At 44.1% G+C, this 24,080-nt stretch overlaps 1 protein-coding gene across 2 annotated transcripts in view; it reads left to right on the forward strand.

Moving 5' to 3' along the window:
• The window catches only part of RIC8B (RIC8 guanine nucleotide exchange factor B), a 37,026-nt gene extending 33,155 nt beyond the window's left edge, over window positions 1-3,871 (forward strand). For both annotated transcript variants that reach the window (XM_049822341.1, XM_049822343.1), the window contains one exon: window positions 2,762-3,871. In XM_049822341.1, coding sequence (XP_049678298.1) covers window positions 2,762-2,873 — 112 coding nt within the window. In that variant the 3' untranslated portion in view covers window positions 2,874-3,871. The remainder of the gene's footprint in view (window positions 1-2,761) is intronic.
• Window positions 3,872-24,080: the final 20,209 nt, after the last annotated feature.

Raw genomic sequence — 24,080 nt, forward strand, 5'->3', positions numbered from 1 at the left:
ATCTTTCATACTGCTCAAGGACTTGCAAAGCAGGAAGCTCATGCAGGAATAGAAAGGTAATTGATAAACACGCTGTTATTCTATGAAATGTGAGATCACCCTAGCTCATAGCTAAAGCCTGGAGAGGAGGAAATGCATTGGGAATGAACCTCAAATGCAATACAGCACAGTTCGTAATGGTGCACTTTGAAACCAGTACAGTGAGCTGAGAAACAGGCTTTTGGGCATTGCGAAAGAAGACACAAATGCACGTCAGTGACTCAGACTTCTGCATTGCATTGTCATGCAAAACTTGGTGCATTTATCCCCAAAACACCCGACAAAAACCACAGACCAAGATTTGTGCATGTGGGTTTGTCACTGGGAGAGAAAATGTTTGTATCAAATTCTGAGTGTGTGTAGCAGGATGTAAAAGTGAAGCATGAAAGTGGAGTTGCAGAGAAAGAGCTATGTCTTTACATTTGAAAGATGATGAGATTGGATTTCTTGACAGTATTTACAGATAAAAGTATTCTTATGTGAGGAGAGGGAGGTCCCCACATAAGGGAACCTTGGGACCTTGTTTTCCCATGTTTCTCTTTCCCTTTTCTCAAACTGTTTCTTTATCCTTTACTAGCCATTATAATTTATTTATTACCAATAATAAATTGTAAATTACTAGTAAATGATGTAATTCTATGACTCCTGGCTGCAGTGTTAAAGTTGCAACCTAAGAGTATGCATTGTGGCTTTTAAAACAAAAATCTAGGATCCTCTCAGCTTAGAGGGCAATCAAAGGTGATTTCATTCTTTGTGGCTATCTTTTTAATTTTAGGACTTAAAAAATATGAGCAAGGACTTATTCTTCAGGTTATTCTTCTCCAAAAATAAGTGTAATAGATAACGACTGAGGCTTGACTTGAGTAAATGGTGCTGAAGAATTGTTGCAAGATTGATTATAGATTTCAAAGGGCAATTGTTTTGTATTGTGGTGTTTTAAAGTTTAAAAGGCATTAGATGTATAGGGTTTTTTCCTGTGAAAAAAGGCTTTGCTATTAGATGCAACTCAAAAGCACTCCAGCTTTGCCTCTGGGGGGACTCCTGCAGCAGGCAGGCAGGGTTCTGGTCCTGTTTGGACACTAGATCTGCAGTCTGCATTTTTTGAGCCCTCTCGAATCTGGTTTTGAGTATTCTTTTGATCTCTTCTTGAACACATCTCCAGCAGATACTTGAAAACTTAGGAGTGCTCTCATTTGGGCAGAATCTGCATACGATAGATGGGATTGCCTGAAGGAAGAGGACTTGCTGTCAGTCCTCAAGTATGGCAAACTATCTCCAGTCTGATTAAAGATAGATCCTACTCTTAGACACACACAAAGAGGAAGAGTCCAGCCTGTGCTCTTTGAGTATGTTCATTACAAACCTCCTTCCCTGGCCCCCAGCTTCTCACCCAGACCTGGTTATCCAAACCACAGCAGTGTCTCCAGGACCAGTTTCTCGTGTTTTGAAATGCCACAGGCAGTGGGATTCATGAGCTTATCACTTGCCACACCTGTGCAAAGAACTGCATTTCTCTTGTTGGTCTCTGCTCTTCCTGAGCTAAAAAGACTCTCGGAGGCTTAATTTAACTGCTGCTCGACTGTACAATATCTAGTGTACGCATGCCATGTAATTCAGATGATGTCTTTCTTGCTGTTCCTATGGTTGTGTTAAGGTTAGACTGCCAGCTGTGTACAAGCAATGTTTGTCCCTTTTTTCAGCCAAGGCAGTAGTGCGGACCAGGCAGAGAGCTGGTGAAATGCCTTCGCTTCCCCATTGAGTGATGGAGTTTTATTGTCTGTGGCTCGGGAGGGTGGTATATGTATGTTAAATTGGCAGTTTTACTGGGCTGCCTTTCAAGCAAGGGGTAAATTGACATCAAGCCTCCACTCCTTTATTTAAGGTGACTCCTGAATATTTAGAGGTATTTTCCACTGTCTTTTTTTTTCAGCAGAAAATCAAAATGTTATCTTTGCCCTTACAGCTTTTGCCATAATCCACATATAAATGAGGTGATAAAAAGTAAGGATTAAATAAATCTTTGCTAATACTTTTTGATTGGCTTAATCAATAATTAATCATCTCTTAGATGAGGCTGTAGCTTGTGGAGTAGATATAATTGGATTAGCTGCTGAGAGGCCTTTGGAGCTTTGAAGAGATTAAAATGGCTGTCAATCCTGTAATTAAACTGCCACAAACAAAAGCAATAGTATTAGAATCAGTCAGCTTTTTTTAAATGAATCAACAAGTACTTACACACCCCTAGTAGTGGGGTAGACGGAGTCTGTTCTCATAACTGATTTATTTCCTTCAACAAGATAAATATGTATCAAATCATTGTTTTAATTGCCTGGACATATATTGGCCAGAATGGCAGGTGAAATTTTAGGAAGAAATGGCTGTCGGAGAACTCTTAGGAGAAAAGCTAGTTTGCGTATCTAAAATGGTGAACCTGCTCCTTGTCTTGAGCCTATTAGGCACTGACTTTTCATGGTGTCTTTAATTGGCTAAGTAGGTTTGGCCTACATGAATGAAGTCTTTATCTGTCCTGCTCTTTCCCTCCCACCTATTTTGGAAGGTTTTTTGTTCCTCTTTCTTCAAAACAGAGGACTTTAGCAGAAATAACTTCCTTTTAAAGGCTCATTATGTACTAAAGCATATACTGTATGTGACTATTATACACATGTGAATTGATATGTGTGCATATGCTAATATATATTCTTTTTTTTTAAATCTCTTACAGAGATGAGCTTATAAAACCAATGGGAGTGCGGCCGGATGGTACAATGGCTCCTTTGGAAGAAGCAGTCAGCCAGTACCATACCAACAAGCAAGACAGTTCAGATTCAGACTAAAGCATCACCTGCTTCACTCTCAATTCTCCTCTAATCCACACTTTTCCTTAGAGCCATGACATCTTTTATCTAGGCATTTTATCCTCACATTAGCCAGCATCACTTTAACTGTTCTATTATTGGAATATTTAAATGATGGGTCCTGTGGTATAATGTCTGAATTTTTATTATGTCTGTTTAAAGAACATATCAATTTATTAGTTTATGATCTTTATTAATTTAAAACTAAATATATTTCAAAGGGATAAAAAGTGAAAGCCTAAAATGTAAAATAAAATACAAACACTTTAATTTTCCAGAATCCTGTTTTCTGAACTCTGTAGGTTTTCCCATTCTTGATATTTTTTTTTTTGTATTATCTTGCCAGTCTCTCCGTTTATATAACTGTAATTAAAGAAGTGTGTTTGCTTAATGGCATTAGGAGCAGAGGGTGTTTAAACTTAGAAGTCTGACCTTGTGAAGCTGCTTTAACTGGCATTCAGCAGTGATTTCAGAGCTACCCCTTTTAAAATCTCATTGGGTTTGTTACTGCTACACACTTCTGTGGTTAAGCTGCTGCTTAAGATTTTACCAATGTGTCAGTCACTGGCTGCTGCTAAAATTACCTTTAAATTGGGAACAAGATGATGTATGTTGTATGTCCTCCATCCCCCCCTCCCCCATTAAGACCACACAAATATACACACCCCCCCTCCCATCTTTGGTTAAGTAAAAACATCCCTATTCAAAACAGCATTCAAGTATGTACACTTAAATGTTGCCATGAATGGGAGTGGACTGAAGTGAAGTGCATGTGCAAGTGTTTTACTGAATTGGGGCCTACTTTTGGAGATTAACGGGTATGCCTCACTTGAAGGGAAGTCAAACTAATCAACAAAAGAATATTTCCTTTTAGGGAGAACTTAGGAAGCGATGGGGTAGAGTGGGAAGGAGAAGAAAGTGTCACTTTCAACTCTGTACTCTTTAAAAACAAAGATTAAAGTTTTAGGCGTGCTGCACTGCTGTTGTTGCCTTTTTGCCTGCTTGGTTTTCTTTCTCCATGTGTTTCTCCCAGCATGAATTACGTGAAGAATAATTCATGTTCTAGTTTGTAATTTATTTTTTTTTTTCTCAGAAGCATACACATGCCATTCTTGTGAACCTTTCAGGGGTTGGTGAAGGTTCTCCAGTTTGTTTCCTATGACTTGACACTGCTTCCCTGAACTAAGGAAGGTGGTGTTCAAAGACCTTGTAAAGGGAGGACTTGGTATGAAATCATGCTGTGGTTTCCCATGTGAGGAGCTTCCACAGATCTCCTTAGCCTTCCAAAAGGACTAAAAAGAAATAATGGACTGCTGTCTTCCTAGCCATTAAGTTTGTTTTCCCAAAGGATACTGCCTAGCAGTGTAGCAACGCCCTTTTTTTAAAAAGAAACAAAACAAGGGAACTTAGGGACATTAATTGTGTATGTTTCTGTATGCTGGGACCTCTCTGAATGTTAAAATTATTGATGCTTTGGGTTATGACTTGATTTGGGCTATATTGTCTGCTGCATCCACCTGGAGCATCACAATTGGCATAGGGGGAAAAGGAAGCTGGGTACTGTTCCCACACAGCAGTAGCTAAAGCAAAACCCATCAATGTATTTATAATACTGTAATCATATCTATTATGTATGAATCCAAGAGGGGGTGGGAGGGGTTGTCCAGGAGCAAGAAGTATGCTTAGCTGCATCGAAGCTAGGTCTCAAAAATGTAATTCTGGCTTTAGCATCATCCACTGATGACTATGAGCCCAGCCCAGGCAAGTATTGTGTGCACTGCAGGTGCAAAGAATTTATGAACCCTCCCTGAGGAGCAAAACTTAACTAGCTCTGTTAATGAGGAACTGAGTCCTGTCTTGGTATCAGCTGAGGCTGTTTCTTGGGGCTGGAGAAGCAGTTATTTCAGTAATAGGCTTCTATATGGGTTGCTATAGAGAGATGATTACAGAGCATGAAAAAAAAGCAAAATCTCAATTTGTTGCTTTAAAAGTTGTAGAATATGCTCCTACAATTAGCTGGCTAACGAGACTAATAATAATGGGTCCAGGGACCTTGTTACAAATGGTATAGCATGAGGCTTTTGTGGTCTGGCTCCTGTCAATTGCAACAGGGCAAAAATAGCTGCAATAAACAGTGTTCTTCTGTTTAGTTTATCATGGAAAATACATGCTTGAATTAGGTTTTACAGACAGGAGATGCTGCTTCAATTAAAAAGAAAAAAAATGGAGACCAGGTATAGAAGGTTCTGCCTGAATCCTCTAGCTCGAGTGATTTTCATAATTGCGTTGCCTGTAGTGCAGGTTGATGTAGATAAATTAACAACTTCCACTACTGCAGTATCCCAAAGCATCTCTTGTTCCAAGATGATAGTTTGTGGAAGGGGTGCTGCAAGTTTTTTACTTATCTTTGAAATGTAACATAGGTCCATCCTTAGCTGCACCAGCTGGAGATCTGGGAAAATCTTGGGACAAAGTTCCTCCAACACAACAGTGCATCCGCTTCCTTGTGTGCTGTGTGATGTTTTCTCTTCAAAGTAACCATGCATATGTTAGGATTTCTCTTGGATTGGGAGTCTGGAGAAAACAAAAGTATTTTTTTGTGGTTTTTTTTTTTTAAAAAAAAAGCTCCCTGGAATTCTTTGTTTACTGTGTAATTAGGATTTGCTCCTGAGTGTCTTTTCAAAGCTGAACCTCCAAAACTGGAGGCTTGGGCAACTGAACCTTATTTAGACTGGCAAACTGGGCAGTGAGCCTGACCAGTTTGGGGAATGCTCGCTCTCTCCTCCCCAACAGAGCACAGAGGTGCCGCATCTGCATTTGAACAAGAGCCTGAAGTTCCCGTTCAGATGCGATCATGAGAATCTGCTGCAACCTGCAACGTTTTAATACCTGGTAGTCTGAAGCCTGGAGAGCAATGAAAGGTGTGTTGCTTGTGCTAGCAGTAGCTCTGATAGAGTCAGTATATACATATTTAACTAGTGCATTTCATTCCATATGGTACGAGCTACTCTGTATTATATGAAATAATGATATTTCATTATATAAATACATGCTTTCATTTTTCCTCCAAAACATTTGAGTGTAGTTGACACAGAAAATACTGTAATTGGAAAAAGGAAATCTTCTGAGTAAAATGTCAATAGATCTTCTTGTGGTGACTAAAGGTGTTAGCCAGTGGGTTTCAGAGATGTGTACCTTTCATTCCCAAAAAGCCTTTCACAGTCAGTCCCAAATACAAAAACTTGTGTTTCGATCTTTATTTTGGCATTAACCGTCTGAAGTAACACAGTTCTCATTAAAGCTCGTCAATGATTTGGAAGCTTTGCTTTTCTTTGTTTCCCATTAGAGTTATGAAACAAAAGATGATGGGAAATTGCTGAAATTTGTCAGAATACTTTGTTCTTTTGCAAAATAATGCAGACATATTTGTTTAAATGTTCATGAAAACTTCCTGGCTGGTATTCTCAAATACTAATTGAAACTTTATGTGCCCCAAAAGTGGTTTTCAGGAAAAAGGGACATTTACAATCTGTTAAAAATGTTGTTGTGAGAAAATTACCAGAACTTTAAAGAAATTTGCCAAAGAGGAAAACCACATTAGCTTCAATGTTTTGAATATACAACATTGCTGTATATGCGTGTGGCCAAAGTAGATTTTTCACCCTATATCTGGAGTTTTTCCAAGTACCTGAAAGCCTGTAATGGCTTAAAAAAAAAAGAGACAGACAGAACAACTGGGCCATAGTATATTTCTCTTATAGTTCTTCAAGCAATAATTTTCCCCTACCTGGGTGAAAAATTGGTTGTCAAAGGTGGCTTTAAGGAAGAGAACATTACAATGAAGCTGTCGTATTAGTTGGTTGCTAAGCATCCTAGTCCGAAGGAGGAAAGTAAACCCCAAAGTATACAAGATCCCAAATCTCCTGAAGGAGCATTCCACAACATTGTCCTTCACCTTATTACCACAAAACAGCTAATAAAATCCTGTGCTTTAATAAGGCTGGCTGTAAAAAGACTGTTCCACTGTTCAAACAGTTGAGAGCCAGACTTTGCTGGTCTTTGATGAGCAGCGAGTTAAACAGCTGCCCAGGTCAGATTCTTTTCTGGTCAAGCATGGAAAAATGATGATTTAGTGGTAGTGCAAAGATGCAGCTCACTTTCAGACAAAAAAAAAAAGAGAGCGAGCACAATTTAATCCTGCAAATAAAAATCTTCGTTGCATTAACATCTTAGTTACTTGGATGGCTCTGGCTCTCATGAAAAGTGATAGGGAACGTTCCTGGTTTCTTCGTGCAAAAGCTGTTGCTCATCCTGAAGTTGGTCCTCTCCAAAATACATGTTCTCACTCCGGTGATGCAATATCTAGACCAAGAATTTGGGGGGGGAAGTGATGTCCTTTTAGCTTTGCCATGTATTCTCCAGCTGAGTATGCCTGGGAATGTGGAAGCGGCTCTCTCGGCGCTGGCTGAAGAGCCTGGAAAGGTATGCCGTAACTCCTTACCGAGCTCCGCTGCCAGCCAGCTGCCTGGGGGTGACCTGAGGGCCACCGAGGCCCTGCCTGGTGGACGTGGGACCTGGGAGGTCACCCTGCCCATCTCCTACTGCCTGTGGGTAACCAGGGCAGGCTCAGGGCTGCAGGGCGGCCAGGCAGATGGGGGGGGACAGGGACGGGACACAGGTGGCTACGCGGCATGGGAAATGGTGGTACTTGCCTACTTGCAGCGAAGCTGAGTTTTCCAGAGCTCCTCCTCTTGCCACCAGCAACACTGTCTTCTGCAGGTGAGTCTGGTGAATCCTCTGCTTTTACCTGTTACTTGGCCCCATGGGAGGCTGTGCCTTCGTTAGGGTATTGCCTTCTATTGCAAGGATCGGTAATGCTTTGGCTGTTGCATGTCTGTCCCTCGTTTTGGAGGTGTGCCGTACCTCTGTGACTTGCTTTCCTTCTTGAGAATGAGTCCCCCTTCCTCGCTCTGTACAAGCAAGGATGAGGGAGTCCCACAAGAAGGGACCAAACTTGTTTGTTGGGAAGGGGGTAGGAGCAGCCATGTTTCCTGTGTATGTGGCACAGGAGCCACTTTCAATTCCACCCTGAGGCATCTCTGAGGGCCAGGGCTGTCCTGCAGCTAATCCCATCTCAGTGGCCTTGGGCCAGGCTTGAGGATAGCAGATGCAGTCTGACAGGTAGGGAAAAAAAAAATAATCCCCCAAACCTGACCATTACCACAACGGGTCCAACAGCATCATCTGACAGTGCGTGGCTCAGCTCAGCTCCCTGCCCTGGCTGGGAGCTACAGGGTCCAACAGGACCAAGTAAGCTCCTTGAGCATCCCAGCTTTCTCTAGAGCGAGCGTGAGCACAGATTACTGAACTGCTGACGTGCTTGGGAATTGATCCCTCCGACGGCATGCCAATCTCTGTGGGGTACCTAGGCAGGCTTTTAGAGGTTGGTGGGGAAGGAATTATTCAGACCACCCATCTCAGCTGGCTAAATTACCCGGGTAGTCTCTTCAAACCCCTTCTCCAGTCACGGATGAGAGAGAGGACAATTCAGAGTAAGGCTAATTTGGGTGCACTGAATGACCCTCTGCAGGAGCTTTGCTTTCCCTCCCTTGACTACAGAGGGAGCCTGGGGAGACCAGCTGGTTACATTTAACTGCTAAATTGGTTGCCAAAAGATGGGTGGTGAGAATTCCTTCCCGTTTCCCCTTCACCATGGACCACACTCTTCCCAGAGCAGGATGCTCGCTTGCTCTTTCCTGCAGATTCGGAGAGCGCTTAGTGCAGTGGCCTACAGGGCCCCAGGAACCACTACAAGACAGATGCTCCATTGCAACAGTTGATAAGTACTGTATGATATTGTGTGTAGGATTCCATGGACTTTTGCTTAAATAGATCCTTTAAAGCAGCTTTGCTTTTGGGAGCCTGTTTAACAACTTTCCTTGGTATAAGCCAAGTTTTACATATGTTCTGAAATTTAAAAAGCAAAGTGAAACCTTGAGCAAAAATTGTAATTAGAGAGGTATAGATAAGAGAGAGAAAAGGCTTACAAGTTCTCCCCAGATGTTACAAATGGAGAGGAAGGTGAAGCCATCAAAATAAACCCTGCTGAGATTGCCCCTTCCTCTTTGCCTGATAAACCCATTACAAATTAAAACAAAAGCAGCCAAGATCCACAGGCTTCAGGGCATCTGTAAGCCCTCTTTTACCTTTCAGAGCTCATAACAGATGCTGACTGTGGGCGTTAGTCCTCATCTAATCAAGAAGGCCAATTCTTCATCCTGGAAGCTTAAAACACAAGTTTCTGTCCTATAAAAGCCACAAGGTATAAGAATCCAAACCTGAACCTAAAATACCAGAATTCTAAGGCTCCCGGATTATTTTATGCTCGAGAAGTGATCTTGCCTGGTAAATCACAGTGCTGCGGCACATCACGCTTCCAAAGGCATTTGAAAAAACAGTAGTGTTTTGGGGGGCTTGGTGGGGTTTTTTTGAGAAGAGAGTAGTGACTGCCTGGATTCCCTCCTGTTTTCTCAGTCCCTAAATGTTCATAACACCCTGTTGGGGAGGAATAATTCCCATCCAAGTTGTAAAACACACTTATAAGTAGATGGGAAAAGCATGAACAGAGCTGTACGGAAAACAAAACCGCCAGGAACAAGATCTTATTTTGCATGCTTCTCACTGTTGTATTTTTGCCCCAATTAGCATATTTTAAAGACAAGCCTTTTTTAAAAAAAAAAATTCTATCTGCCTGAACTGTTCTCAAGCTTTGAACTTTTCCATCCTTTCTATTGATTATGGCCAAGTGACCCATATTTAAAAAGCATTTACAATAAAATTATAGCACTTTCTTTTGTGCTGCCAGCTTTCCCAGTGAAAAGCTAAAATGTTTTAAAATTGTCACTTTTTGACAGAGGTAATGGCTGTAATATATTTAGTCTCTTCCCCCTTGTTGTGCTTAAAATGGCTATGCTAATAAAGGGCACAGCTGTCGATACTTTATGGCCTGCTGGGGGAAAGAGGGGGAACGAAGGCAAAAAACAGATTGACTGTGTGTCAACAAATGCAGCTGGGAAAGAAAAAAAGAAGCCCCTTGAAGGCCCCTGCAACTTAAAGTCCAAGATAAATGATGTCCCTATGCTTAAAAAAAAAAAAAAAAAAATGGAGGTTGGAATTCAATAAAGGGGAACTGAAAAGGAAACTGCTTAAAACTGAAAGCCTTTTCTCTGCCTCTAGACAGCTTACAAGAGAAATGAGCAAAACTGACCACAGAAAGAGGGTGAGCAGCCAAGAAAGAAAACAAAAGCCTATCCTGGAAAATATATTGCGTCAACGAATTATCTGAAGTGCATTATCGCCGGCGGGCGGAGAGTGTACAGTTTAATGGAGATGCGACAACAAACTTTTACATGCCGCTGCCTTTTGGGGAGCGGGCTGCTTTGTGCCCAGGCCGGAGGGGAGGGGAAAGGGGAGCTGTAATTATTCATAACAAATAAATAAGGCCAGGACAAAACGTCCAGCGGGACGCTGGTGAACGTCGCTCCTTGGGGAGCCGGGCCGGGCTGCCCCCGTGGCTCCTGCCCGGCACAGCAGTGCCCTGCTCCCTCCCTCCCTCCCGGCACGCCCCGCTTTAAGGTTTTTATTTTCCCTGGGCCGCTCTGGTACAAGCCTCTCTGGCCTTTGCGAGGCATGGTGGAAAACAATGATGTTTTTGCATTTCCTGGGGACAGCAGCCGTAGGAGGAAACGCCATTTTGTGTCCCGGCAGCCCTGCAAGGCCTCCCGCCAGTCAGCCGCGGTGAGCCAGGCCCAGGCAGCAGACACAACATGGCAGACACGGCCCTTCGTGGGCCCACCTGCGCAAGAAGAAACGAGGCTGGCAGAGACCCACGGCTCTACCCAGGCCCTGGGGCAGGGAAAGCCAGTGAGAGCCATTCCCCAGCAGGCTGGGGATGGCAGAGGGAGAAGGGCCGTTGCCATCAGGCATCCCCCCAGGGTAATGGCTGGCCCGGCCTCCCCACCCTGGCAGCACTGCAGCTGAGTTGACAGCAAGACTTGTCCTCTCCGGAGACGATACACCCCAAGGATGTACGCAGATGCTTTGATTGTGATGGTTTTGTTATTTGTTAACTAGCGGCCTGTCTTTGTTTTATTCATAGCAATGTATGTTAGGGCCTACCCTATGCTTCAGATAGAAATGACCCCTCAGATGGCCAGCTGAGAGGCAGAAGCCCCCCGGGCTGTCCCTGTGAGGGGCTGTGACAGGTCCTGTCCGGCCGGCCATGAGGGACCTGGGCACACCGTGGAAAGGCTTGGGGCCCTTCTTGAGGCACAGCGAGAGGTGCGCCAGGGTTGCAAGAGGTGTAGGGATGGGCAGCTTGAATTACTGCAGTGAGGAAATGGCAATATTGGGTGCAAACCTGCAAGAATCAGGCGGTTTTCATCCCCTAGGTCATGACGCAGCTTGTTCGCATGAAGGCAAACCCATAACAAAATAACAAGTGACAGGGAGCCATTTATTCATTGTCATTTCTTGGACAACTATGGAAGATGAGGACAGTTTTTCCCAGCCTAAGGCAAAATGCCTTTGTGAGTATGTCTTGTGTTTCCCAAAGGCACACCAAGAGTACGGGTAAGGCTGCGTCAGTGCCACCATAGCTCCTGCATCTGCCTGGTGAGAACCAGACGCTCCTGCTACCTGTTTTGGGCCTGGAAAGAGGCTTTCTGGGAAATAAAGGCTTGTAGCAGGTAAGGCCAGGAGAGCTGGTCAGCCTGCGAATAACCTCTGCTTCTGCAGTTGGAGGGTGAGGAGGTCTGGGGTGGGATGTCCTGCTTTTAGGAACCATCTGCTTCTTTCACCTTCAACTTCTATCATTCCCCACCCCCACCATTTTTTTAAAAATTATTTATCATTCAAGGCCTTTTTTGGCTGGTTGATTGTTCCCATTCAAAAACATCTGGAAAAGGTAGTCAGATGGAAAAAAGCATTATCTAATTTCTTAGTTTCCCAATTTTCGTGTGCGTGCATTCTTTTTAACCTCTGCAAATTCTCTAAGAATGGGAGGAAGGAAAAATAAGTAAACAAAGACAAGGCAAAATCAGAAAAAATCCTGAAATGAAATAAAAGTCATGTCAAATTTTTTACTAAAACAGCAGGACATTAAAGTGGCACAGAAAGTTCTCATTTCCTTCTGTAATTGTTTGGAAGAGTTTAAAAAGGCCATAATTTTTACTATTTCTGTTAGATTTTGCTTGGTAAAGCCCTTGCATCAGTAGAGGTCAATACCTCCCAGAGTTTCTGTGTCTGTGGGATGAGCAGTTTGGCTTTGCTTTTCTTTAGAGAAGAGTGGAGTTTGGTGTGGCTGATGTGTGAGAGGAAAAACTGGAAGGTAGCTATTCCCAAGGTCAGAAGAGGTAAGAGGTCCCCTGCCTGCACACTCGTTTCTCTGATGCTGCCCTGTTTTGACTTTGGGAAGCAAACTTCCTAGCCTGTGATGATGATTCTGTGCGAGGCCCACTGCCTCTTTGTAGTTGATAGTTGGAAAAAAAGGAGAAAAGCAGGAGAAAAATACCTGAACTCTGAGTGTATGGTACAACCTAGATGTTCACCAATGTGGGTTGGTATGATTTTACAGATAAAGGTTCTCCTGAAGCTGGCTTAAAGGTAGAAATGCATGGTCCTTGCTTAAGTAAGAAGTAACATTATGAGAATAAGTAATGCTAAAGCTGGTGCAGTGCCTAGAGCATGATTGTAAGTAGCTCTGCAGGATCTGAGCTGTAACTGCTGCTGGAGAACATTGTCCAAAGGAAAATGTCCAACAGGTTCCTGGAAGACCTGTGGCCCCGAGGGACTCAGTGTCTGCATCCATGATTTGGAAAACAACCTGAAAATGCTGGAGGTAGCACAGAGATGGTGTGTAATGGTCAAAGCTGATGAGTTACGCAGAGGCTCCATAATCCCTGCGTAGGGAATGTGGAAAAGCGCTGTTAGCCATAAGGAGTTGATCCCCTCCATACGGTGCTAGTGCGACCACAACCATGGCCAGTTTCAGTGCCACTATCCCACCACGTATCTGCAGAGGCCTGAAAAACCCAGTGAGATGATTTATGATTGTGCTGCTTAGCACACTCAGGGGAAGGCTAAGTGGAGGCTGTGTGGGAGCCAAAGCAGATGGTTTTTGTAATTTCTGTTTTGCAGACCACCACAATTTTCCATGGGAGGTGCAAACCCGGGATAGTGGCTGTTGAGCTCATAGACTTGCTTTGTTTAATTACCATTCACAGACTGTTTAATAAGGGCCCAGAGACCTCAGGAACCACCAAGAGCCAGAGACTGACAACCACTGAATATCTCCGTAGGAAGAAGGTATGTAAAACTTTGATTTATTTAATGAAGCTGAAAAAAACCCAGAATAATATTTTATGTGCATAATTGGACATTGAAGCAACAGACTGTGAGGTCTGGTGGGCTTGCTGTCACCTGAAGCTCTTTGGTTGGTCGACTTGCGGTTGAATCTGGACAGCCAGGCTTGCTGCTGTCATTGGTGTTTCATGTGCTATTGTGGGGCTGCAGGCCCTCAAAACATCTGTGCTTTGTACCAGTTACTTGTAATGCAGGTCTTCATGTCAAAGCCTTTTAGGGATAGTGTCTCCCATAGTCCTTTTAAACAAAAAATTCTCAGCAAGGTCAAATTTTACCTCTTGTTTTTAATATTTTTTTAAATTTCAGGCACCTTTGTACATTGTCTTCATTGCTTGGTCTATCAGTTTTAATGGTTAATGTCTTAAATATCTTGTGTCTCAGTCAGACCCTGGTCTTTGGGGCTGGTGTTAATTGTCTTATTTTCAACCTGCCTGATGCACAGGTCCCTCTGCCTGCCTCCCAGGCTCTTGTGGTCTCTGCTGGTCTCCTTCCACCAAGTGTGGGTGATGGGTGCATTTCTCAGAGGTATCAGGTCACCTAAAACTTAACTAAAGGAGGCAGGGAGAGTGGAGAGAGGGGTTCAAGTGTGCACTCAGCTTCTATAAAACACTAGAGGATCCACGTGAAAAAGAAATGAATAAATACCTTACTGCAGTTAAGATTTTGGGCCAAGCCGGCACCTTCTTAGGTGCTGTCAGCAACTGGGCACAAATCCACAGCAAATGGGTTTCGCTGGTTCTTGTCTGCATGAGCAGAGGGACTTTCTCAGCAATTTCTTTGATATTTGTTTCATCCTTCTAATAACCCGTTTTCCAGTCATGCTGTCAGTGTGTAGGTACACACGTGTTTCCCTCCTTTCCCTGTGTCCCCTCTAGTAACTTTTAAACCTGCTGGCCGGTTTCAGATGTATCTGTCAGCGCAGTAAAGGTGTCAGAGACATGACACTCCTACATGTTTAATGAAAATCTGTGCCCTAGAAGAAAAGAGAGATGCAAAATGGGCCCCCACCAAGGGAAAGGCTGCAGTATATCCTTGCAGTTTGCTGGAGAATTTCCCATGTAAATACCCCAGCTCAGCCAGCCCCCGGGTCCCCATCAGATGCACAGCTGCAGCAGGCCAGACGTTAACCCTTCCAACATACCACAGTAGTTTTGCTGTAGTGCCTCACACTGCCTCCCTGCTCCTTTTCCTCTCCCATCACCTTCTCTCCCAGAAAGACAGCCCCTGGGTTTACCTTGCCAGCTGACATTTAGAGGCGAGTTTAGGGATGCTTAGGGGACTTTTAGGGGATGTGCTAGAGCTCAGGGCTGCATCTAAGGTAGGCATCTCCCTGCTTCTCCGTTCCAGAGAGCAGCTCATCCCACCTGTGAAACCTGTCTCGGGAGGCATCACTTGCCCTTCAGAGGTGCCTGTCTCTCCTCTGACTCGAGAGCAACCTGCAGCAGATCAGACACCTATTTTTCAGACAGTTAAACCCTTGAGTTTAATTTTAATACTGCCTTTAATTCAGGCAGTTAGATCCTGAGACTTGCTCTAGGCAGACCTGGTTTTCCGAGGGGACAAGGAGGGCTGTTTTATCTCCCTGCCATCCCTGAGCTGTCTAGTGAGGTGAGAGATGCTACAGCCCAGGAGCCTGGAGTGGCTGTGCTGTCTTTGCCCAGACTGTGACCACAGCCATTCCGTATTTCTGACTGGGAAGGGGGCTCCCACACGGTATGGCAACTCGCCGGCTGAGTGACATGCACACCCATGTGTGGGTGCCCATGTGTATTTTCAGCTCTGCTGCCAACATTTCAGAGTGAGTTATGAGATGGCTGGGAGAGATGGGTTTGGTCCAGGCTTGTGTGTGTACCACAAAATCGGGCTGTGGTTCAGTGCCAGACAGGCTCTTTAGCCTTCTGCTTGCCCTTAGGTGGGGACACAGCAGCTACTGGAGCAATTTGCGGTGCGAATAACTGCAGAGCACAGTCTCGAAATTACCTTCTGCTTGCAGACACTTGCATTGCCCCAAATGAATCCGAGCAGATTTGCAGGGAAGGATGTTACAGTGCACAATCTGGGCACTGTGAAAGGATTTAATCCAAACATTTGAGAGTGTCAGAAAGCCAGTTAGATCCTGACAGGAGGGACATTGGTGCAAAACCCTTGCTGGGTTTCTGATGCTCAGAAATCTTCCTAGCAATCCCCATGTGATGAGCGCTTTGGTGAGGAACTATATAAAAATACCAAAAGTACCGAAAGTTACATGATAAGGTGTTTGGGATCACAAGGGAGACCTTGCAAATCTAGCCACGAGTTATTTGCACGTAAAAAAAGTTGCAGCTTCTTTCAGCTGCAACCTAAACTTTGTGCTGAGTTAAATCTCCCCCGCCCTGGGCTGATCCCCGCAGCCCCTCCCGGGTTTTCAATGCATCCAACAATGAAAGTGAAATCCAATCCCATCCAATTAGAGGAAAATGAATGGCTCATCTACAATAAATGGGCTCTGAATAACAATAAGCCAACAAGAGAGCAATGAACTGGAGACAGAGTACAATCTTCCTGAATGTTAATCGGCAACTAACTCCACAAGCTTCTTAGAGGTGGAAAGAATTGGAGGAAAATAGATTAGGGAAGCTTTAGAGCACATTGCCTTTTAACTGCTTAGGCCTCACATTTTAACCTAAATACAAGAATGTTTCTAATGCTGCCTTTTGCAGGGTGAAGGGGGGGGGGGGGGGGAGGTGATGGGGGTGTTTGTTCTCAAATGTTTTCAGTTTATTTATAATTTGACATGGTAGGTCCTACTGTATGCCCTCTAGTATTATTTCATGGTTTTATTTATTCCAAAGTCCCTTTTAAAAATTACAAAGTAAAAGGGCAGAAGCCTTGGAAAATGTTTTCTGTAGATCTGAGGATTTGGGGAATGAGGCCGAATGAATCCAGAAGTTAGTCTGAGACTGAAGAGAAGCTGGAGAGGCAAAAGAGAAAGGATAAGGAAAACTGCAGTTCAGCAGCTGAAGTGCTGTCCGTACCCAGCAGGGTCCCCCGATGCTGCCCAATCTCTGCTCCCACATATACACCTTTTCACACTCTCAAGGTTAATAATACCTGAAATACCCACAGAGCAGCCCAGCTGCTGCTTTCCACTGCCCTCAGCCCCACAGGTAATATTTGTAAAGCCAGGGAAGATGCAGGATTCCTGACCCATCACTACAAGAAGTCCCTGCAGCCATGCAGGCTCCATATTCAAGGCAACCGGTTCTCACCAAGCTGAGCTGGTTGCCCATCCTCTTCCTTCACCCTATTAATTTCCAAAAAACTTTTTTTTTCCCCCTCCCTCCAGGCAAGCAGAGAGGTTATTTAGCTCATCCAGCGCTGCCATCCCCTCCTGCCTACTTTCATCCACAGGAACGCAACTCAAGGGCCACGGAGTCCCACTGGCCAGCGTGGGCATCTGGTCAGGCCCCATTAGGTGAGGGCAGGTTAACCTCACTGCAGCCTGGGCACCCACCTTGGCCATGGTAGCAGAGGGTGAAGCAGCACTTTGGTCCTCTGGGAAAAGAAGTGCTCCTGCACTGGTGATGTACACTCATGGTGCCGTGGCAAAAGAGAGCACGCAGGGAGATCTGGCAGCTCACCGCACTTATTGCCATGGAGAGCCTGCGCCTCCCTGGTTTGCAGCGAAAATGTTTTTGACAATCCTACTATCTATAATAACATATACAATATACATATATATATATACACACAAGCTATCCCTGCTCACTCCTGAAGAAACCTGCCAAGAAATTTCTTGCAGAAATCATGAAAGTAAAAGGCCTTCAAAAAGTGTAGTGATGTGAGGGGAAGGTGCCATCACTGGCTTTGAAAAAGCCCTGGAAATGTGACGCATGGTAGTGCATGCTGTGATGCCCAAATTTGCAAAGAGGCTGAGACGACGTGTTCCCATCTGTGCCAAGGGCGGTCTAATGCCCGTGAGGGTGCTCTGCGCCCCTGCCCTCCTCTTCTCCTCTGGTGTCTGCCTATGCACGCTCTTCACAACGGCTCCTTGAGGAGGGGGCCCTAATAGCACCTGGAAGGGCTGCAGGGACAGCATGCGTGGCTTTCCTTTTCTCTGTGGGAGCTGAGCACTCAGCTTTCAAGTTCAGCTTGTGCTGCCAGGACTGCTCTTTACCTGCAGGAGAGAGGGAGGCCCCTGGGCAAACCTGAAGCTCTGGGTGAAGGTGGTGGGGTGCAATGCAGTGGAAGGAGGTAAGGTCAGCTCCCAGCTCCTGAAAGAGGTGGTCCTGAGCAAACTGTTTTCTACAGCTTACCTACATATCTCCTCAGGTAGGGCAAAGGCTGCAGTGTGGGGGCCGTTAGAGTGTGAACGGATCCCCATGAACAAGAATCGTGAATGCATAAAACAAGCAAAAAAAAAAAGAATGGAGTAACTTTTAAGTTAAATGATACAAAATATAACTTATTCTTTCAGCAGGGGTTATTGATGCAAATATGTTTCCTGTGTTGCATTCCTTACCACAAATGTCTTCCCAGAGGCAGTTCCAAATTTGATAGCTCATGGCCAAAAAAGCTGGCAAATGTGTCCATAGAAAACCAAAGTGTGTTCTTTCTCTGTATGGCAAGATGGGAACGAAGAGAGGAGCCATATCCCTCTTTCTCTCTCCTCATCAGCTGTACAAGCAAAGAGTCGCTCATTGTATTCTTTCACAGGAGCAAGAGTTTGATAGGCATATAGATAAGCTATTAAGTAATATACATGTGGAGCTAAAGGGGATTTGGAAGGGAGAATTATTCATTTGTTAAATTAAATAACAATTTGGTCTCGGCAGCATTAAAATAAATTTCCAAAGGCCATTGTTTGTTTGAACAAAGAGGGGAAAGGAGCTGTTAGAAGCAGTTTACACAGTTCAGATATGAGGGCTTGTGTGCATTAATAAGACCAGCACTGGTGCTCAGCATGTAGCACAGAAAACACATTTGCTGTAGCATGCTGGACATGCTCTGGCCAGCACTTGGGAACGCAGCATTGCACCCTGCCAAAACTTAGCATTGAGGGCAAGGGATGCCAAGGGGAATTTAAAATTTCACAGGTATGTTTTTTCTAAAAACTGCATTAGACTGTCAGACCAGGACAAGGCAGTGGCAGTAGCCAGTAAAAGCCCCAGGCTTGGACCATTTAGGGCAAAACAGTGTTCCTTTCCCTTCCAGCAGCCTTGAAGCACCAGGATCCTTCCCCCATCTTCCCTCGTCCCCTCAGCAGTTAACATGGCGGGGTTGATGGAGCTTCCCACCTTGACTGGTTTCTTGGCTTTGGTTGTCACTAAACCTACACCTGCGATTCTTTGGTTAGTCTGGGACTTTCAATGCAAGAGATTTGCTATGCAAGTCTTGGGAAGAGTTAGGACTGCTTCGTTTCCCAGTACAGGTGCAGTGTTACATTTAGCTCAAGCCCAAGTATCTTAAAAATATTGAGGATCTTAGCAGTATAGCCTTGTTATGCAAGAACTGCAAGGGTTTATGCTCATTGCATGACAAAAAAGGGAGTGCCACAAACCAGTTAAATTGTTGGACCAAAGTTTTATAAAACCAGATTCTGGGAACTTGATTTACCCAAAACAGCACCATCTGTTCTTCAGAGTTATGCCTGTGGAGACAGTGGTACTGCTCATGTAACAAGTTGCTACTTATTGTCAGGTCACAGTGAGGGTACTAGGTTGGGTAAGGGGAACAACTTTAATGGATGAAAAAACAACTTTCTGTGAGAATTTCAGAGTGGGCATTTTCATTTAGAAGAGCGATATCCTGTAAAAACATATTCCCTTTTCACAGGTGCTCATCACATTTTCATATTTTAGCAGAAAGAGGAACCATGTCTGCTTGCTCCTGTGACCATGATGCCTCCAAAGAACAGCAGTCCGAGGGATGATGTCCTCTTTCCTTTTGGTGCCAGACCATCACTCCCATGAAGAGCTGTGCCAGAAGCTCCTAGGAGGCTCCTGCCCCTGCTCCACATGGCAGGCAGCTGAAATGCCCAACAGATGGATCACATTCTCCTCGCCAGGAGACCTTCCTCACTGGAGACCTCAACAATGGTGCTCACACATCAGCCCTGAGGTAAGGTGGCTGTGGTCTGGAGACTTAGGGCTGCCCTCATCCCTCTCCCTCATCCTGGCTCCCAATCTCCCCGTGCCTTCTAAATTGCAGCCTAGCCTGCAGCACGCTGGCTCTGGCACTGCAGGAAAAATACTTCAAGAACTTGCTTATGGCATAAAGCTAAGCCTTGCTGGGCTACAGAGAGGCGTCACTGCTGAAATCTTTGCTCACAGCAAACATCTCGGCGCCTCGGATGAGGTCTGATGTCCCTATGCCAGTGGCCATGGTGGGCTCCCCCAGATCCAAAGCAGTTTGGCCTCGGGATCTTGCATCTCCCCTCAGATCACTTACCAAGCTGAGGAGCCCCATGTTCATGTATGCCCCAGCCCCGGCCGCCCTCACCACGTCCACAGAAAATGCTTGGAAAGGTCTCTTTTAGGTGTCCCATCAGATGCATCTCTATTTAGAAAGTAAGAGTTGAAAACCTGTCCCTTTAACTTTGGCAAGTTTTGCTGCTTACTTTTACCTTATTTACTAGGGATAGATTTGCCCTGTCATATTTTGTATTCCCAGCCTGCCAAAGAGGCCGATCCCCAGAGCAGAGAGCAAGGCCAGCGCTGCCCTGGCTCTCGCGCAGGGCTGCTCTCTCCACAGCCACCTGAACAAAGCGCCGTTTGAGACTGGCTTTGGCGGCCCATGGCTCCCTACAGGGATCTCTTCCATTTCTGAGAAAAATCTGGCAAACTTTCGCTTTTTCTGTCTAACGCTTGTGACTGTTCCCACATGAGAAAGGGGTAAGTCAAGGACTGAACGAGTCAGGTCCCACAGGCTCCCAGCAGAGCACTGAAGACCAGACACTTTTCCCTCGAGAAGTTTCACGGATGTTGCATAATTTGTGGGTTGATAATTAATGACTAACTCCTGCTACGTTCATCTACTTTTGCTCTCCTCTCTGTGCATCCACCATCTGTGAAATCGCATTGGGGGAAGAGAGTGTTACAGATAAGGTAAAAATTATGCCCAGGTAGTTCTTGGAGGGGAAGGTTGCCCAGACGACTTTTCCAATTATTGACATGAACAGTTTTACTGACTCCAGGGGTATCAGTTGTTTGAAAGGGAGTGCTTACTGAAAAGTGTTTTGTTTATTAAGTAATATTTTAAAAGAAAAGCACCTATTTTAGGAGAATAATCGGCTGGAAGGAGACTTGTTCTGGCAGTGCTGAACTGCATCATACACATAGAGCCAAAAGTGGCCTCAGGTAAAGCCACTGTACCATGAGACCAGTTCTACTTATCATGGCACCTATGCCCAGGAGAAGGTGGAATTTAACACAGCTTTCTCTCTTCAGTTACCCTGCTGAAAAATGTAGGCAGAGCCCCATTTTTTGTGACTCCTGTTCTTCAACCAACACCCTTGGAGGCTTTACAATAGGAATGGAGGCTCAGGCCAGAGCTGCAGGTGGCACTTCAGGTTGAGGTGTCATTGCAGCACCCAGCTCCTACTCTAGCTTTGGGCACTCACCATCTCCTACATTTATCTTGGAAACCCATGTTGTTTAAATTCAGATTTATTCCTGCTTTTCAAAGCCTGGATAAACCTTGCTGCAATCCACCTGCTTTTATTTGAGTGACTGACTGTATCAACAGTGGCAGATACTTTGTTCCCCTGAATCTCATAGGAGACCTCAGTCCTCTGGCCCAGCATTCACATCCAGCATGTCCACCACCACCCCAAATTCAGGAGGAACTGCCATAATGCTGTAGCACTCCCACAGCACCGCCATCAGCAGGAAGCCCAAAATCAGACCCACCTTTTCTAACATGCAGCCCTCCGCCACATGAACTCAAGAGTGCATCGTTATTAGCTGTAGCACTGCAGGAAGGACTGGCTTAGGTCTTCATGCATACCTTCACTCTGCTCAACTTGCCCAAAAAACAGGTTTTAGAATATCTTTGCACTGGGGCAGCAAGTCTGTAAGCTCCTGCCACACTCTCCACTTTCTGAGGGGTTGCAGGCCTGCCACATCCCTAGAGGCTGCCAGGCTGTAGCACAGTTCATTTGAATTTGAATAAACTACTGAACTTTATTTTGAGCCCTAAAATTCAAATCAGAGTGTGATAAACACACACCTGGTGGATGTGAATTTAAAAAAGAGCCACTAAGCAATAGTAAGCAGAGCTGCCCATGTTTCCTATCTCTCTGGTTTTATCATCGGGAGAGCAAACACTGAAAAAAAAGCCTCAGCACTGAAACATTTCCCAAAACCTGGACCTCACTGAAAGATTTTCACTAACATTTTTCTGTGAGAGGAAAAAAGTGACTCCTTAGGCAATATAGCCTTGTTTTTCATCAAAATAAAATTTTGGTTAACACAGATGGGCTACCCTAACTGTCTAGGGTTTAAAAAAAGGAAAAAAAAAAAAAAAAAAAAAAAAAAAAAGGAAAAACTGGGGAAAAATTTAACTAAAACACTGAGGTTTAATCTCAGCTCAGTTTTTGTCAATTTGGGCAGAGTTTTGTTGTTTTGCAAACACAGTCGAAACTGAAAGTTATCTCAAAGTTTGCTATAGAGAAATGGCTGCCACATTTAGTGGGTCTAGCAAAAAATTCTCAATAGATTGTCAGAGAGAAAGAAAAACAGCCAGCCTGTCCCTGGAGTTACACAGGGCTCCAAACTGGCAAGACTCACCAGGTAATCCTTTTTCAGCAGAGGCTTGCAGAGAAACTATCAAACCAATCCAAGAATAATAAAAATGTTAATTATAGGCTTTCTCTCCCTACAGAACACATGGATTTTAATGCTTCTTGCAGGGATTTAGCATACATGAGAATGTGGTATATTTTTTACTGCTCCATCTTGCTCTTTTACTCATAAAAACTGGAGTTTTCCAAACATGATGCTCCCCTCTCAAAGACTAAATCCTTAGCTGGTAGAAAATGGGATAACGCAGCTAATTCCCTCTGCAGCTATACCGATTTGCACCAGCTGCCGATCAGCCCCGTTATATTACCTAGGTGCAGAGTGGAGCTGCTTTAATTCTTTATTCTTGTTTGATATCAGTTTCCAAAATAAAACTGTCTTAACAAAGTGCATGTTTACAAATGAGTCAAAACCCATTACACTGAAACTATTGAACTGTAAGCAGGTTAGATCAGCTTTCTTGTGATAAGAGCTTCTGATATTGGTGTCTCTTTCTTGTGCAGGCTTAAAACTTTACTTGCAAAATCTCCTTGTATTCCTTTGAACTCACTTGGGAGATTAAAAAAAAAAAAAAATACTCCAGTTAGCACTCCCTCATTTCATTTTTAAAGGTCATGCTTAGAGCTGGCAGTTGTTATAGGAGCTGTCCCCTGTAAAGAAAAGTCTTAACTAGCCAGGCACAGACTTAACCTCACCATCGAAAAACTAACATTGTCACTAGGATATGGAGAAACCATGGTGAAGAACTAGCAACAGCTAGACCACGGCAGAATGAGCAGTCGGCATCTGCTCGGTGGGCCTTTATCATGCAGTGTTGTATGTACGATTCAAAATGCACAGAACGATTGTTGAAATGATGTAGACAAATTGACTCAAATTAGTTTAGCATGGGCCATGCAAAGTTTAAGCTTGTTGAGCCCAGACACATAGCAACAGCCGCTGCCGCACTTTGGAAGACGGTGCGTTCGAAGCGCTAGCAGAAAAGCAGTATTCCAGCCCATGTTCGCGGAGTTTGCTTTTGTGCCTATGTGCTTCTTTTCTTTTAATTTTGCCTGGCTCTAGAAAGTCTTGGCAGAAGTGATCCCTGCTGAAGACTACACTAGCACTGATAATTTTATAGAAGTACTTGTGAGCTTTAATGTCATTTTATACTTCCTTAATCTTTTGACTGTTACTTAATGACAAACAAATCCCCAAAGAACTACGGGGGGAAAAAGATTAAAAGGATTTTGAGATTGTGTTCTCTGCTTTCAGTCAAACTGTCCCAAATCCTGCCAACACAATTCTCCAGTGCCCTATGACACCCCTCCCCAGACCACCAGGAGTGAGTTTCTTATTGTATTTACAGTAATCTAATTACAACAGTTCTTCAATTCACAGCCAGCTTTGGTATACAGACTTTAGCTAGAACTCTCCTCTCAGTGCAGATTGCAAACTTTAATCTTTTAAACTAACACACTCACAGAACCCCCCAAAAAAGTTCTGAAATGCCTGTGTAAGCTACTAAGATGTGTTCCCCCTCCCACGCCTGCCAACGCTTCTCTCATCTTTTTGTTAAGTTCTCTTTTGTGCCAATTTACTGCCTAAAGGTAATGCAAGAGTTCCTAAGAGAGAACATTCGGCAAAGTTATAAAATGATGGTCAAAACAGGTTGCCTGCCAGGAAATTTCTTTTAAAAAAGATATTTTTTCTAAATGTATGTAGTTCCCTTAAAATTGTTTTAATGTCTGTCTGTGTTTCTGCAGTTGAAGAAGCGTTACATAGAGGAAATAAAGACTGAGCATTTTACTTAAAGTTGAGCATTTTACTTAAAGTTGAAATAAGATCTCCACTTAAAATTGCCATTGCCCAAAATCTTTTGATACAAATCTTAAAGCCTATTAACTTTATTTAGAAGAATCAGATGACAAAAGTAGATGGAGTTTGTACATAATAAAAATGTCAAGAAAATGAAGATAGAAAAGATTGTTTTATATGAAGCAAA

Source organism: Accipiter gentilis, chromosome 18 (genome assembly GCF_929443795.1).
Source record: "Accipiter gentilis chromosome 18, bAccGen1.1, whole genome shotgun sequence".
Classification (NCBI taxonomy): Eukaryota; Metazoa; Chordata; class Aves; order Accipitriformes; family Accipitridae; genus Astur; species Astur gentilis.